The sequence below is a fragment of the Ammospiza caudacuta genome, chromosome 1 (genome assembly GCF_027887145.1).
Source record: "Ammospiza caudacuta isolate bAmmCau1 chromosome 1, bAmmCau1.pri, whole genome shotgun sequence".
NCBI classification, from domain to species: domain Eukaryota; kingdom Metazoa; phylum Chordata; class Aves; order Passeriformes; family Passerellidae; genus Ammospiza; species Ammospiza caudacuta.
The window spans coordinates 71,530,233-71,547,092 of record NC_080593.1 but is presented as its reverse complement, the minus strand read 5'-3'; the positions used below and the strand labels follow the sequence as shown (position 1 = coordinate 71,547,092).

At 38.0% G+C, this 16,860-nt stretch overlaps 1 protein-coding gene across 1 annotated transcript in view; it reads left to right on the top strand.

The window, feature by feature from the left end:
• GMDS (GDP-mannose 4,6-dehydratase) overlaps nucleotides 1-16,860 on the top strand; it is a 407,910-nt gene that overhangs the window by 138,806 nt on the left and 252,244 nt on the right. The window contains exons 5-6 of the mRNA XM_058807075.1: nucleotides 13,712-13,904; nucleotides 14,801-14,905. Of these exons, the coding sequence (XP_058663058.1) occupies nucleotides 13,712-13,904; nucleotides 14,801-14,905 (298 nt within the window). The remainder of the gene's footprint in view (nucleotides 1-13,711; nucleotides 13,905-14,800; nucleotides 14,906-16,860) is intronic.

Here is a 16,860-nt window from a genome sequence, read left to right as displayed (position 1 = left end):
TAAACTATCAATCTTTCATTTTTCATACTCAGAAATGCAGTATGAAATATGAAAGATTGCACCTCTTTCCCTTTCCTTTTCCTCCCACCCAACAGAGGAGCAAAGGAGACAGTTCTTGCGGGTGTGGTTATCATGAGTTAATTGCAGCCCTGAGGGGTTTGAGACACTTGGGTGCATTTCATACCTTTTAGCTGTCCAAGGATGAGATTTTCACACGAAGGCTCCACCCCATGGTATTTTACTTTTTATTACATAAATCAGTCTGTGTGCCTAGGGATCATTTATCATTTCCCTAATATTCACCAGGGTACAAACAGTACTGTTCCAGTTCCATTTAACCTCCTTATTTCTCCCTCCTACTTCTGCTCAAAAAAAAAAAAAAAAAAAAAAGTTGGCAAGATGCTAAAATTGTATAATGGTGGTTCTGTATTTAATACAGAAATCATACATTATCATAAGAAACTTTCACCCTTGAGTACTCTTTGTACTTCTGAGAATATGATATATGGCTGACTAGTGCACTTAGCAACGATGACTTCATTTAAATCTTAGCGTTTCTGAGAAAAGGATTACTGCCTAGAACCTAACTGGTATGAAAAATACATACTTTCAGATGCAACTGCAGTTAATATCAGCTTAAATTTGCTTGTGGAGAGAGTACTCTTGCAACATGAGAGGTGTTAAAATCTATAGGAGTGGAAAGTGAAACACTTGCTGAGGTTTTGCTTTCATGCCAAAACTTTTTAATTTTTTACCAATTATAGAATTTTTCATCACCATTCACTACTTACATTTTTCAGCCTTCCCAGCCCAGCTTCCTTGGTATACTAATGACACAGGATCAAAAATTAACTAATGTGTCCAAACTCCCATATGACACTTTAGAAGTTTCCTCTGTTTCTCTGGGAAACAGGCAGTACCAGTTTGTTTCTCCCCGTGTTTTGTGGTTCCTTGACAGAACTTTTTGCATCCAAGATGAGGATGCTCAATGCCCCAGAGCAGCTTGGGGTCAGCACAGTGGAAATTAGCTAAAACTCCTACTGCAGCCACAAGACATAGCGTTCTTAGCTGATGTCAGGGTTGTGTGCAATCATGGATCTTAACCTGTGGTGTTTTTCATCCAGCCGTACTTCACAGCTATTCAGCACGTTTCCCTCATGGATAATCACTGCCTGTGCAGCAGGGCTCTCTCAAGTGCTCTGTAGAGGCTCTAAAGTCTTCCCCTTTTTGTATGTGCATTTAGTGGGCAAGTTAATATCATGACATCTTCTTTGGCTTAATACTGTGTGATAAAACTTACAGACTGAACTTGATTTTTTTCTTGCCTGACGGACAAGCTCTGGAAACACAACTTTTTTGTTTCAATTAAATACTTGTGAATACTGGCTGGCTTGGAAGGACATGGAAACTGAGTATGCTGTTTTATAGAGGCTTGCAGGCATGTAGAGAAAATGTGTTTGGAAGTGAAGACAGGTTGAAAAAAATCCTGAGATAGATTTACATGACTCCTTCCACATTTATCTTTTCTTGAGATAAATGCACCCTGTTGGCATGTGCTTGTGATCCTGCCATTTTTTGACTGAGATATTCATGACTCATTCAAAAAAGAAAAAGCCTGATTGAAAAGTGCTAATTGAAATAAGGTATTTGCATACAATAGGGACGTGGCATCTGCCTGAGCCATACATTTTTTTAAAACTAAAGTGCAATCGTTCACAATTTTACAGACTTCACCTTATTTGTCAAATTTGATGTTTCCACTGATCCTGTCCAATGACTTGTTCAGTACATTTTGGCAAGTTGATCTTGTCTTCCACAGTGGTTTTCCAAGATGCCTCATCATGAGGCTGCCAAGTTCACTTTGAAAGCTGACAAAGCTTTTTACACATTAGTCAAGTCTTACTCAAAGCTGCTCTGAGAGGACCTTTTCTGCCACCTCAAGTGCCACCCCACGGTATAGATGAAGAGAAGCACTCTATTGTACAGGTCAGTATGGTGTTTTGTCCCTCCTAGCACTGCTAGAGACCAAAACTGCAATGTTGCTTTAGAGCACAGTCAGGGGCCGTAAAGAAATACAGTGTTTGTTCTTAGGGGCGAGAGGGAAAACTCACAACTTGTTCAGTTTTTGTGGTTAGTTGACTACCATATTCCTTTTTCACGAATGGTTTATTTTACCTTAATGTTCAAGTGAAGAGCAGCTGTTATTCCTAGTCCTTTTCTCTGTGTCAGAATCCAAGAGATAGGTGAAAAACAGGGCTGAGGTTAGGGTTGTGGGTTACAGTATACAAATCAGTTGCAATGTTCAGCTTTGATTTATGATCACCATGGCTCATGAGTGCCAAAGCTGCCTTTTAAAATTTATGCCTATACATTGTTTCCCAAGAGTTGTAGTGAAGAGGCTTTAGTAGTCCATAATAAATGGAAGAATAAAGTAGGGCAAAGGGAATACTAGCAGAAAAAATAACAGGCTGATTTATTTTCTGAGAGTATCATCCTGCTTGTTCAATAAAGTTTAGCCAGAAGGGTCTCATCCCTTTAAGCTCTCTGCCCCTTAGCTTTTTCCCCCTTACCTCCACATACCTGTTGAGACACATGTTTTTCTCAGGTTTCATCCCATAGGGTTCTTCCTAGCCAGCCACCCACATCCTTTTAAGACAGATCAGTTGATTAAGTAGAACATTTTATGTGGGGGATCGCCTTGGAGTTCAGAGTGCTCACTGTCACACAGAAAACAGCAGTGTTCTCCTTGAAAGGACGAAACTGGAGAAGATATAGGGCTCGTGGTTTTCAAAGTACTGTAACCACATTAAAATCTGAGCACTAAAAATAGGAATAATAAAGGGTATTCCACTCCAGTAGCTTCCTAGACAGGATGAAGAACTATCACAGTCCACTTTTAAGGTATGTAATTACACACTGAGTTTACTCAAAGCAGTTTCTACAGGTTTATTACATCACTCACAACAAAGCCATCATCACCTACTGTATTTGTGGATGCTATTAATACCCATATTTTAAAATTAATCATATGTAGTGCCTGTACATGCACTACAGGCATTAGAGCACTAGTGCTTCTCTGCTAGGGTTCACTCACTTTAGCATTTCAAGGGGTGTGGGTGATTTTGTTTGGTTTGTTGGTTGCAATTTTAATAAATTTGAAGGATTCAGTGGTTTTGTTTCAGGGCTGGTATAAACCTCAGACTCTTTTATTTAGTTAAAGAATGTTTTAAAGTATCTTTAAGTAGTTGTTCCCAAGAAGAAGTAAAAGGAAAAGAACGCTGCTGGGTTTTGGAATTGTTGTCCTTTCTTTGAGTTAGATTTCAGAGTGAAATTTCACAGAAGATGACCTTATGCATTGGAAGAAAAGGCAATTATTTGCCCTGCTTAAAAAAAGAAAATTGAAAAAGCCAAACGCTGGTGACTTGTTTCTTGACATGCTGTTGCATGTTTATTAACTTTCCCAGTCCAGTCATTCCTGATGAAGTACTGGAGCAGGGAAGGTGGCAACTATGGGAGCATGACTTTTGTCAGTACATACCTATCCATCCAAATTTGCACCATGCAATTAGCCATCCCAATTTAATTCTTAATGCACATGCAGTAAAATTGAAAAAAGAAAAGGCTTGGGCATTAATTGCATAGAAGTCTGAGGTATCCTGAAAAAATTCTAGCGAAAGAAAAGTTATGTTGTTTTTAATTGATTCATGGCAAATCAGAAAGCAGAACTAGGTCTGTGGAGATGGAACCCTAAGAAGCATTGTAGGTGATGGCAAATAAGGGGAGAATATGGACTTACTGAGGAAAGTGATTGGACAAGAATAGGACTGAAGTGATAGTGTTTATTTAGAAAATGTGCTTCTGTACACTATTACTATTACTAATAGTGTAATAGAGTAAACTGAGTGCAATATGAGGCAGGCATCTTCAGAGACAGAGTACTTAGAACTCTTTTGCCACTCAGATGCAGATGTTGGGCTCTGAGCTCTGAACTCCCCTCCCTGGGTACTTCAAGGCAGAGATTGTTCCCTAGATGGAATCACTGTGCTGTTAAGGCTGGTAAAAGACATCTAAGACTGAGTTGAAGCACTAATCTAACACTGCCATCTTCACCGCTAAAATGTGTCCCCAGATGCCACATCCATACATTATTTGTGTGATTCCACCATTTCCCTGTTGTGCCCAAGACAAGAAGCCATCACTTTTTCCTGTGTGTCTGTGTATGCTCACACTTATTCATTCCCTCAAAAACTCATGCTCTCATTTGTCTCCCTGAAGTCCTGTTCCGAAAGCTCCTCCTCAAGTGAAGCACCATGAGCTGTGGTCAGAGCTGAGGTCCCTCTCTGCCCTCAGGCTGGGATTGTGATGGTTGTTGAGTAGCTGACAATAAGAGACAGCAAAAATAAGTTGCTTTATCTTGTATGGTTTAAGAGTGCTTCCAGACAGCATTACCTCAGCTCCACAGTGAAATGGGAACTTGTTTTCTGGCACTGACTTGGTGGCTGTGTCTTGGCCCCTGTCTGGGCCCATATTCATGGGCAGTCTCTCTGATTGGGTTTATGGTCTCATAAATGAGTAATACATGTATACTGATGTAATTAATTTTTTTTTCTTAGAATGTCTCTATGAAACAGGGAAGCTCCTTCACCCCCTTAGTTAGCTGTTAGGAAGAAGGTAGCAATTCTTGTTCAGAGGAGGAGAAAATTTAACAAAATTAAAAATCACAGATATTTCCATAGAGTAAAAGCTAAAAGCTTTTATTAATCATTATAGAAAGTGTTTTGTTTTTTTTAATGAAGTATATGTCATAGCTCTACAGTTGCTTCATTCAAAGTGTACACAGCTTGGTCAGAATGAATTTTAGGACTTTACAGCAGTCAGTGGTTTTTTCTCATCTTTTTATCATGAGCTGTGCTGCATCAGTTACTAGTTGGATATAGGACAGAAAGCCATCCCAAAATAATGAAAAGTATAACTTGGAGAACTGGGCAGATAATGAATAAGATAGATAATGGGTGGACAGGAGGGAAAATTAGCAAAAAAAATTTTTTCTTAAAGAAAAACATTATTAATTTTTAGCAAGTTTTCTCAAGTTTTTCAAAATCATTTTAAGAGATTCTACAAAGGATCTGCATAGCTTCAGTACATTTTTTCCAGATCAAATGCCCCTAAGGTAAGAAGACCCTACTCCATAATAAAATATGCCAACTCCATTTATGAAATATTTTATTTTGTCATGAAGGGAGACGTATTTTTTGATACATTGGTGGTATCTGAGTAGCTGAATTTTGAACTGCTTTTAAGCTTTCTTTAACAGTGGCATTTGAAAGAAAGAATAGCACTCTGGGAAGTAATCTTCAGCGACAATAATTGCTGAAAACATTGCTTTTTTCTGGTTGAAAAGGCAGAACTTCTGACCAGCCCCATAAACTTAGGGATGTTTTACCTTATGCATTTGCAGGAGGTACAAGAGAGTCAGGTGAGGTCATCATTTGCAAAGTTTTGGGTTAATTCTGGCTCCTAGACAATACAGAGTTCTGTCAGTATTTGGGAGGGCCCATTGTGTTAAACTGTGTTCTGCAGTCTTGTGGGCCAGGAAGGCAAGGAGAGGAGAGACTGTTGTTAACAAGCTTTGCCATACTGGATTATTGCTTTATTCAATGTCTATCTAGCCATCCATTGAAAGTCTACCAAAATCATAAAGCAGATAGATGGTGAAGGTTTCATTGCTCTTTCTAGGGGTTGGGGTTTTTTATTTTTTTCTTTTTTTCTTGTGATGATGCTTTTATCACTACTGTGAAAAGCATCTTTCAATGTGTTCTGAAAGCATCAAGGAAGTGAGGATGAAAGTTTTTAAAATAGCTTCAGAAGTAAAAAAGCCTCCCAGAACTATAATATAGTTGTCATGTTAGAGTTTTAAATAACCTGTGTGTTTTAAATTAATGTACTTATATGTGAAAGTGAGTAAGAATGGTGCTAGTTCTTTGGAAGTGACTGCATTCCCTGGATGGATGTTATTCATAGCTCTCTATTCCCCTGGTACATATAAAGCAAAATGAATTGGCTATCTTTTTACATCTCCCTTTGAATGTTCTCTAGTGACTCTGCAAGTTGCCCCTTTTTGTCTTTCTATTAAATAGCATTTAAAGCTTCTGGCACAGCTGGACTTCAGTATGTAAGAAAGCTTTTAGGGTATTACAGTGTCATTAGCTATTGAAGCTACAATATTTGAAACATTGAAACCCATCCTGACTTTGCTGCATGTGGCATGTGCTTAAAAGTTTGGGTGTGTGTGTATATTGCTGAAGCTATCCCTGAACAAAATCATGACAATGACTAAAGAATCAATGCTGCTTTTTTAAAAGCTTCTTTTCTAATCTCTGTAATTTGAAACTGAAGACTTAGAACAGTGGGTCAGAGATTGTTCTGCAAGATAAATCCCTTGCATCACATAACCCTGACAACTCCCCAGTTCCATCAAATTAATAACAAATGGATGAGAAGATAAGCAAAACTAATGGGGAGGTTACATTTTTGTGACAAAGGTTTATGGCCATACTGAATCTCATGTACTGTGATATCCCTTCTCCTTTTCCTCCTCCGCTTTGGTATTTTTTTACTATCAGATCTGAGCATTCCTCTATCTGAAGCTCTTCTGTGGAGGAGATATGATGAATAGCAAGCTGAACTGCATGTCTCCAAAAAGTTGCTGTGAATAACTCTCTACTTTTCTAGTAGAAATCACTGTTTTTTTACAAGGCCAGGCCTCGTTCTTGCACACTGTACATCCATGTTCTGCTCCTTGGATGCTGCTGCATGTTTGAAGATTGAAACGCCCTGCGGTAATCCCATCTGCCTCTCTTCTTAAAGCTGTGCAATAATGGAGTTTGGCAGCAGTGACTGAATGTCATCTGGACTGGATCTTTCCACAAAGCAGGGCCAGCTTACAGCAGGTGGCTCAAGGTGATGTCTGATTGAGTTTTGAGTATCTCCAAGGCTGGAGATGCTACAGATGGAGATGTCAAAGCCTCTCTGCATAACCTGTTGCAGTGTGAGACCAGCCATGTTGTGAACTCTTTTTTTTCCCTGATATCTAATTGTAATTTCACATGTTCCAACTTGTGCCCATTGTCTTTTGACCTGTCTCTGGGCAATTCCCTTTTAATCCAGTCTGTTAAATTCTCTTGATTCACTACAGCAGATAGGCAATGAGCAGAAGAGTAAACAATTTGCAAATTACTTCTGTTGGAGATCAGGTCCAAATACATTTTGAATCCAATGGTTAAGACAACTGTACAAGTTGTAGGAGACTTTTTTTTTTTAATGGAGAAGGGGTATTCCAATTGAAGGGTTGTGGGCATCAAAATTTTGATAATAATAATGAGCTGGTAGTTCTTCTATAGCTCTTAGTTGCTCATACATAAGGCAGCAGGCTGCTTTAGAGGCACGTTCACCTTTAGAGGCAAAGGTGAACATGATGACCTTGCAAATTCAATTTACAACTGCACCTGCAGTTTGCCAGGAAGGAATCACTTGCTAAGGAAACTGAATAATGAATTCAACTTTCAAACCCTACTGATAGGAGGCCAGATAAATATGAAACTTTACCTACTCGAGGAATATTTCTCCATGCTTATTCTCTTTGGGTTTATTTTTCCTCTTTTCTACCTAACGAAAAAACAAGTAGCAGTTTTTGCTCCTAAGAAGGGAAAAAGCGACCTATATTAATAAAGCCAAGTTATTTCTCTTTAAAGATTATTTCAATATGTTTGCATCAAGAACTTGAAGTTAATCTGGTGGAGAGTTATAAGGAAGACTTACCTAAGTCGAGCCATGAGAAATTTCTGTATGAACATACGCTGTGGAATATGTTAGGGGGGCTCTTGATCCTGATCACTGAGTATTTCAGCTGCACAAAGGAAGTTTTTACAGAACCTGAAGATCATCAAGGATCATTTAAATCCCCAAACAGTAAAAAGGTTATTTTTGTACTTTGGTCTGGGCCTTCATGGTTAGAGCTGAAGGTGAAATACTGGCTCACTGATGTCAAAGCCAAACTTTTACCACTTCAAGGAGTCTCTCCAGTCACACAGCCTGCATAGTGGGACAGAGCCACAGTGAAACTCCACCATAGGACCAAAATGGAAGCACTGTAGAGAAGTGGAAGAATGAGCACTGGTTTTATCAGCTGAACTGCTTATTCCTTTTCATCACAAATAACTTGAAAATCCACATTACCCAAGCTCTCTTGCTGCAGCAATATTGTGAATGTCTTAAGCTAACATAAATTTTAGGAAACAATGTTGACTTCTGCTTCCACTTATAAAATCTTTTCTTTGCTAGTTCTCCACTTGTAATCATGTTGTCCAAATACTCTAATTTTATACAGATCACTTTATTATTTTTTCTCTTGCTAATGAGAGAACAAGGAAATAAATGGGAAAGAAGATAAATCTACAAAGGCCATGGTCATTTTATCCAGAATTTCAGTCACTACTTTTTTAAGTCTGCTTCTGTTTAGCTAAGAAATTGAATAGGGCTTTAAGATATCAGGAGTATTGCTTAGTAATAAGCAGTTCAGAGCTATTGAATTGATTATTTTTCTGTATAGCAAAATATGTAATTGTTTGAGGGATTTTGTATCTTTCAATTAATTTTTTTATTGGGTGAGAGGAGAAACATTCATTGAGTTAAGAGGCTGGAGGGAAGAGGAATTGTCACATTCTCTTAGAAGCTTACCTGAGATTTTCTTTACCATCCCCTTCACAGAGCTCAGCTCCCCCAGATACTTTATATTTCCTAAAATCCCTAAGATTTTTTTTTCAGTGTGTTAGGACTTTACAGGAATTCTTGGCCCATAGTCTGTATTAGATTTGACAACTGGAATCTTATGCTTTACATGCCTGTTCCTAGGGACTGAGCAGCTTGTTTACTGAGATGATGTAAGTGATCCCAGTGGTTTTTATTGGCAGTGGAAGGCACACTGAATATTCAAAGCAAACAGAATTGATTTTAAAGAATGCAAAAAAGTAACCACTGTGAAACTTGTGAGAGTTGAAGCATTTCTGAGTAGTTTTCCTGCTTTGTGACTTGCTTTTCTGGCGTAAACCATTTTTAATGACCTGATGCACATGTCTTCTCCTTTGATAAACCTAAAGAATCTACCATAGGCTTTTTCAAAAGAGCAGTGGTACTTAAATTGATGTTATAGTTAGGTTAGCCACCTCTCCTTTTACAGTGAAAGAATAATAATTTACATTTATACTCTCCTGTTTCCTCCTGGGGCTTCGCATAAGCTTCCCTCTTATTACACCAACCTTCCAGAAATCCCATCTTCTGAAACTGAGAAGACTGTAAGGAAAAGATGAAATTTCAAATAATTATTTCTATTCCTTCCATAGAGCATTGAAGCACATTCTGCTAGCATATGCTTTTTTTTTAAATAGAAAACTAATAATTAATATGATCACAGCTTGTCTGTTGAATTCTTCCAAATGACAAAGCAGAGATGAAGAGTCTCACAAAGTCAAACTATGTGTGCTCTAAATTGATAACTTTCAGAGTATCACCATTGTAGACAACAACACATTGGTCAAAAGCAAATATTATTAAGTCTACAGTCTTGTATATGGTGCTTATAGACATGATAGGAATGTGGTCTTGTGGAGGGTAGGACCCATATGTTTTCATTTAGATACTTTTCAGTAAGCTTTTAAATCTTGTTGAAGACCTTGCTAATCTTGATTTTGAACGATCAGTTGGGAAGCATTTTATTTAAAGTATTGCTCTATTAAATTAAGATCTCTTGTAGAGATTGAATCTGTTGATTATAAAGAGAAATAAATGGGAGAGGGGAACACAAGAGTTCAAATTCAAAAGGTAGAAACCAGTTCACAAAACTCATTCTGATTGTAGCCACATGAAGGAAGAGACATAATGTAGTACAGTGTATTCATATTGTGTCCTGTGCTTACAGAAGTGTTATAACTTATGAAACCTGCTAACATGCTTTTTCTTGTGAAAATTTTATCATCCTATGGTAAGACTTGCTGTGGAAATGTTTTCTTGTCTGTGTTTGAAATGTACTATATTAGGGATGAATGCAGCAAAGAAGATACTCAGTATGTAGAATTCCCATGTACGTAAGGAGTCCATTTGCTTTCTAGTATTCTTTGAGAAAATTCTGCAGGGTGTTCAGAACCTGAAAACCTGGAACTTGAAGTACTTTTGTCAAGTGTCTCCTTATTTTTCATTGTCCTCTTGTAATGACACACTTATCACTATCCACTGAACAGAATAAATAGATATATCTGAAAAATATGCTTTTATGGTATCTCCAGAGATCAACAATGACAGCTGCAAAAGCATGGTGTCCTCTTGGTACTTGGGAAGTACAAAGTGCCAAGGTCACTCAGACTCGTGTGTTTCAAGACAATTTCTGTTTGATTGTATTCCATGATTTCCCTTTGGCACAAAACCTGTCCAAAAAGGCCAAAGTATTGGATCCATTACTTCAATACCTGTTGAGAAAACTTTCACATTTAAATTTTCTGCCAGGTAAAGAATCTCCTTTTCCTTAGTCCAGTCATTACAAAAACTCCATGCTTCCTTCAAAACAAGTTGTTGTTGCAGGTCTAACTCTCTTGTTGAGAGTAAGAGATAGCTTTGGATTTTTGGGGAAAGAATAGAGCATCTGTCTTATGTAGCTCAATTAAAAAATCAGTATGTGTAAATAGGTTCTCCAAAGTGTGATCAAGAGCATCTCTCTTATGTTTTCTGCTCTGGCTCACTGCTATCTTTATTGGTGTAGAGGAATCAATCTTCCTAATTCAGACACTTAAGAAAGTTATCATAAATTAGGCAGTTTGAAAACTCTCATCTGTAGGTATTAGCTCAGCTCTTTTTTCCCACTGGATAAATGTTTAATCTTTCAAAAAGTACAATTTCGTTTTAGCCTTTATACACCTACCTTTACAGTAATATCCATGAAGTTTTTACTCTTTCAGGTAGTCCCACAGAGATCAGTGAAGGTTATTTTAAAGAGTAACATCTATGCAATCTGGTTCTATACTTGGTTTCTATAACTCAGTTCTTTTTTGTGTGCTATGCATGCATTTTGTTTTCTCTTGCATGTCCCTCCTAATGAAGCCCTTCTTTGGGGTTTTTTTTTTGGTTTTGGTGGTTTGGTTTTTTTTCCTTTCTTCCTTTTTTGATATTTCTGCTAGTCTTGAACAAAATACAGTGTATAAGAAGAGGGGAATTATGTTGTAATTATATTCTATTCTTGCTGTACCCTAAATCAATTAATACTTAATTGATTTAGTATTTTTTAAACCCTTTTACATTTTTAACTTTGAATTAGAATCAAAGTAAAATTTGGGTTGCTTTTATCTGTATTTGCAATATAGCTGCTCCTGCCTTCCACAGGGTCTCTTAACAGTCCAGAGTTCTTGGTGTTGGATGTTTTAGTGGATAAAACCATTTTTTAAATTTTCCTGAAAACCATTTTTGTCTAACCTGCACTCGAAAATGAAATGTATTTAGTGGTCTGAGTCCTGACCCTGGTCAACAGCAGTCTGCATTACAAAACAGACACAGAACTGGTGGTTTCTGCTTGGGGACATTTAGACCCAGTCAGAGTGGGGGCACAATTACCTCACACCCCAGGGAGTGTTTTCTGAAGGTGAGGACTGAGGTCATTCATCAGGCAATAGGGAAAACCATCTCTTGTGAAATTGGTCTCTACACCAGCCAGAGAGAGCATTTCCCAGGGCTGCTGCTGCTGTGGCCTCATTGCTCCCTTTGGTTTAAGAGTTTTATAATCTGGGATCTCCTAGAGTGCCTCAGTTTCATATGCCATTTGCTTTGCAGAATATGATGCAAAGGAGCAACGATTTGCATTTAAGGGTGATGTTTTTAGCAGGTTATTTATTGGAAACAATGCCTTCGTATAGGTAAATTCCTGGATTCTGCAACAGTCGTTATGTATTTTAGGTTGGTTAGTACATTATTGACTGTACCATCTACTCATTAAAATGCTTTCCTAAGAGTTACTCTGACACTGAAGTTGAGAGACCTAAGTGGCTGTCATCTTTGTGCCAAATGGATTAAAACAAAAAATGCACAGCCCTTCTTGGTAGATCAGTGCTCAATTTCAGCTGGGTCATACCAGGTTAATAAGACAAAGTATCAGGTTGCCTTTTGTGATTTTTTTCTCTTTTGGTTAAAAAAAAAGAAAATGAAGGTTTGGTTTTGTTCATATCCTTATCTATTTCAGCTCAAAACTGTGTGTGAACCTTTTTATTTTGGAGCACAGTAACACAATTTAGATCATTTCATGCCTGTATTAAATTAACCATAAGTGAAAGTGCAAATTAATCAATCAATTTTTTTTCCCATCTGCTGTGTAAATAAGCCTTAAACCTCCAGTGGTTACTGAATAGGGCAAGTGGCTAAACAGGAGGAATGAATAGAGGGATATCAGTCTGAATCAGCCAGAGGGGACATAGGTAGAATAATTCTTTGGGTCAGGGCCATGAAGGAGACTGCCCTAAAAGCCCATTCACCTTTACTTTTTATAACATTGGCAGTATAAACAGGGAACTTTTTTCCAAAAACTGGCATAAGCAAAATCCCTGAGTACAGGAGAGGATGTAGAAGGAAGGAGGAACGTGCTGCTGGGATGGGCACTGGTGGGAAAAAATTCTCCAGAGTCCAGGAACTTTGTTGGGACCTCCAAAAAAACAGCCTGTACCTCCAAAAAAAAAAAGAGTGAGCTCCCTTCTGAGCATGTTTCTTCCTGTCTTCAGATTGGGGTGGTCACAACACACCTCTTACCTTCAGCTTACTTTTTCCAGGTGTTTTTTTTTTTCTTGTTCTGTAAGTGCAAAGAAAATAATTAATGTGTTTTTAAAACAGTCTGGAAGCTTAGACTCGAGCACTGATTGTGGCATAAGCCACAAGACAAACTGATTGTAAAGGCAACTATAAATACTGGAGTGGGGAGAGAAAAAGGAATCTTGGCCCACCAGTGGGCATGACTTTATTATCATACTTTGAAGAATATGTCAGCTGGAGATGTCAGGGTATTTTTCATACCTCCAACCCTTTGCAGTCACATTTTATGATCTCTCTAAGCTCTGTGCAAAAGCCACAGCTCTGGTACACCTTGGTCAGATAGTGCTGGGAGTCTCATTTGATAGCAGGTATTTCTACTCGTCTCTGAACTTTGATGTCTGCTTAAATTGCAAAACCTTGGATCTTGTTTAAAGTTTGGGGGGAGGAGGTGGGGTTTTTACATGTTGGTGCTGTCATGCTCTCTGTCCTATTACTTTTCCAAAATGTATTTTGGGCAATTATAACCAAATTCAAGTGTGTCAAAGATATCAAGCTCAAGTGACTGTTGTGGAAACTGGCAGCTGTAGACATAAGAGAGTGCCTGATAAGGTTCCCACCATGGGGAGGCTACCCCTTACTTCACATGGGAAAATAGTCCCAGGGAACACCAGTCATTTGGTTTGGCTATTTATGGAACTACTTATTTATTCTTAGAAATCCTTTGAGGGTACTTTTGTAAACTGAGTATCTACTCTGTACAGCAATGTCTAGATGGTCTGTGGCAAGTGATGTATTGCTTTGGTTGGTTGTACAGGATTTTGACATGTTCTGTTGCCCTAGTAAAATCAGTGGGTTTTTATTTCTTTCTCTCCCCAAGATTTCTTTTGACCTAGCCGAATATACTGCTGACGTTGATGGGGTTGGCACTTTACGGCTCCTAGATGCTATTAAGACCTGTGGCCTTATCAACTCTGTGAAGTTTTACCAAGCCTCCACCAGTGAACTTTTTGGAAAAGTGCAAGAAATCCCGCAAAAGGAGACCACCCCTTTTTACCCAAGATCGCCTTACGGTGAGGAGCGCTGATGGTGTGTGTGTGTGTAGTGTCTGTCTGTCTGTTCTCCCTGCTCATGTCTCAGGGCTGAAGTCATTTGGATGTGAGATTAGAATGATGATAGAGCTAAAGTGACTAGACATGTTGAGAGGCATACCTTTATGAATTACTATATAAAAAGTATTTGCTGCCATTGCCCGAGGGTTGGAAATTAGCATCTCACTTCACAAGGCCTTGTTCATTCAGCTCAGAGGTGAAGAGCTCTTGAGGAAGGGGGGGTAGGGTGACTCCTCCTTCACAAAGGATTGTGAGGTACCACTGAAGCGATAAAGTTTCATTTCTTTTACTTTTTTTTTTTTTTTTTGCCTAAACGAAAGATTCCCAAGAGCTCACATCTTCTTTGTGAACTCGTATGAAATTTGAAACATTTATTAAAGCAATGATCATGGAGGATTTTGGTGATAATGTTTCAAATCAATTTGAGTGTTAAGGCACCAGACTTTCACTTTTATTCCTCCAAAGTAATTTTGGTTTTGTTTTGGGTTTTTTTTTAATTAACAGAGGTCACTACAGTGGCATATTTCACATGCTCTGACTGTGTTAATTATATTGTAAAAGAAAAAATGCTGTGTCTGAGTGTGTATAAGAAGACAAGAAAGAAAGTGCCCTGATGTTTCCTGGCCAGTTCAGAGGCTGCTCAGAATATGAGTATTTTCCCATTCAGCTACTGTTTATTGGGCTGATTTATTTTTTTTAAATATAGGATTTGACACATATAGGGAACTAATCAAATGCTAAAGCACATTGCTGTTGAAATGTGGACTTCACCCTGCATGTGACAGAGACTTGTGTGTGTGTCTGAGCTGTGTATAGCCAAGCATTTATATAATAACACTTCAAAATTATTTTTACAGGGGCAGCAAAACTGTATGCCTACTGGATTGTGGTGAACTTCAGAGAAGCCTACAATCTCTTTGCTGTGAATGGCATCCTCTTCAATCATGAGAGCCCCAGAAGAGGTTAGAAAGCCGTGTGAAACTGTTTCCAACCTTGTGTATATCTGATTGGTAAAATGGAACAATGCTTCCACAGGTTTCATTTAAACTTGCCAGAATTCTGTAGGGAAGGTGTCACGACTTGCAGCCTACCCATGGCATTTGCTGCAGCCCTCCTGGCAGTCTCAGAGCCTCAGAGCTCAGGAACAGCAGCTTTCCCCTTCGCGCATCGTATTCCATTTTGTAGCTCACTAACACCAAAGGGAAGTTTGGATATCTAATTTTGTGTCCCTGTTGATAATAAGTAAAGGCAAAAATGTTAATATGGCACATTAAAAGAGGCAGGTTTTCTAAACATTTATTTGGGCAACTGCATAACAGATGCAGTTTCACGTGTGACATACTCAAGATTTTAATTTGTGTATAAATGTCAAATTAAGAGGCAGAAATAATAGATGCTCTAAGTTCATAAGACTAATTAGTACAGCCTGGTATATTTTGAAAAAAATTTGGATTATGGCCCATACTGTTTTACAAGATGGCTTTTAACACATGGCTTTAAAATGCCTTTCAGTTTAATCCTTAATAGCAATGCAGCTTAAATTCCACTTAATCATCCCTTTTCCGCTTGCAGTGCTTTATGAACAATTGATGCTGGTATTTAGTTTGAGTAAGACTCCATGGTTGATTAGAGGTCTCTTTTACAATGGCAGTTTTCCTCTGCCCTTTAAGTATTGTGACTGTTGAAAACACTCTAAAATTAAACTTTAAATTAACACAGAAAACTGGATTCTCAGTGCAGAAGCCTTTTATTGTGGTCTATTTCTAAATGAAAAATAAATTCAAGTTTTACAGGAATGCTATTATATAAATTATAGCCTGGCACAAAATGGAAGATTTTTAATCATACTTACATGATACTTATATAAAACAGACCATAATTTCAACTCTGCTTAAAAGAAAAAAAAAAAAAAAAAAAAAAAAAAGAGGAGAAAAAAGGAGTCCATGTCAATAGGATTTAAATATTCATTTCAGTCTTTGGGAGTCACAGCTGTGAAACCTCATCATACAGTGGCTAGGCAGCATTTACAGTAGTTGGTGGTGGAAGCTGGTGTATCACTTCACTGGAGCAAATAAAGCACAAGTTCAAAATTAAAGGGGAATCATATTCACTAGATTATTTAATTTAGAAACCATAATACTTTGCTTTCTATTAAGGAGTTTACTGAGGTGTATTCATAGTGTGCTGTGAACTAATGCTCAGATTGCTCTGAGTTATCACTGTGTAATCAAAACATTCTGACCATTGTAAAAATGTGGGAATGTGCAATATAAAATATTAGCTTGGCATGATTTCTAATAATTCCAAGGAGCTACAAGATGAGATGAAAATTTTATGAACGCGTACTGTTTCTGATGCTCTGGTATAGACTTGTGCCATTTTGAAGGAGGAAAACTTCAGTACTCATTGCTGTTTTGATCCCTCTGGTGTTTCTTCCTGCTTTAACACTACTGCCATAGGGTTTCCAATCTAAGGTCTCTTTTCAACACATTTAATGTCCCCATGGAGAACTCAAGTCTGTGCTTTGAAGTCTCAGGCTGTACTTTTCATTGTGTTTGCTGGGTGAAGTTTTGGACCCTTCATGCCATGAACAGGAATCTTGTCCTAGAAATGGTTTCAGTTAACTCTTTTTTGCCTTAGCAGGAGTACTTGCCATGAAAGCAACTGTAACCACAAACCAGTGTTATTTGAATAGTGTTTTTGTGGGAAAAGGTTTGGAAACTATACTATACAGATAAGAACACGATATAACAGTAGTTTTGAGATTGCTTCTTGTTAGCCACTCATCACTTTCTTAATATTTTTGAAGATTGCAAAGGCACTTCAGGAGGAAAAGAGGACTTAACTGGAATTTCTAACTCCTATGCAAAGCTGGTAATATCCGTAGAAGTTTTAGGATGCTTTATAGTTTAGCCTT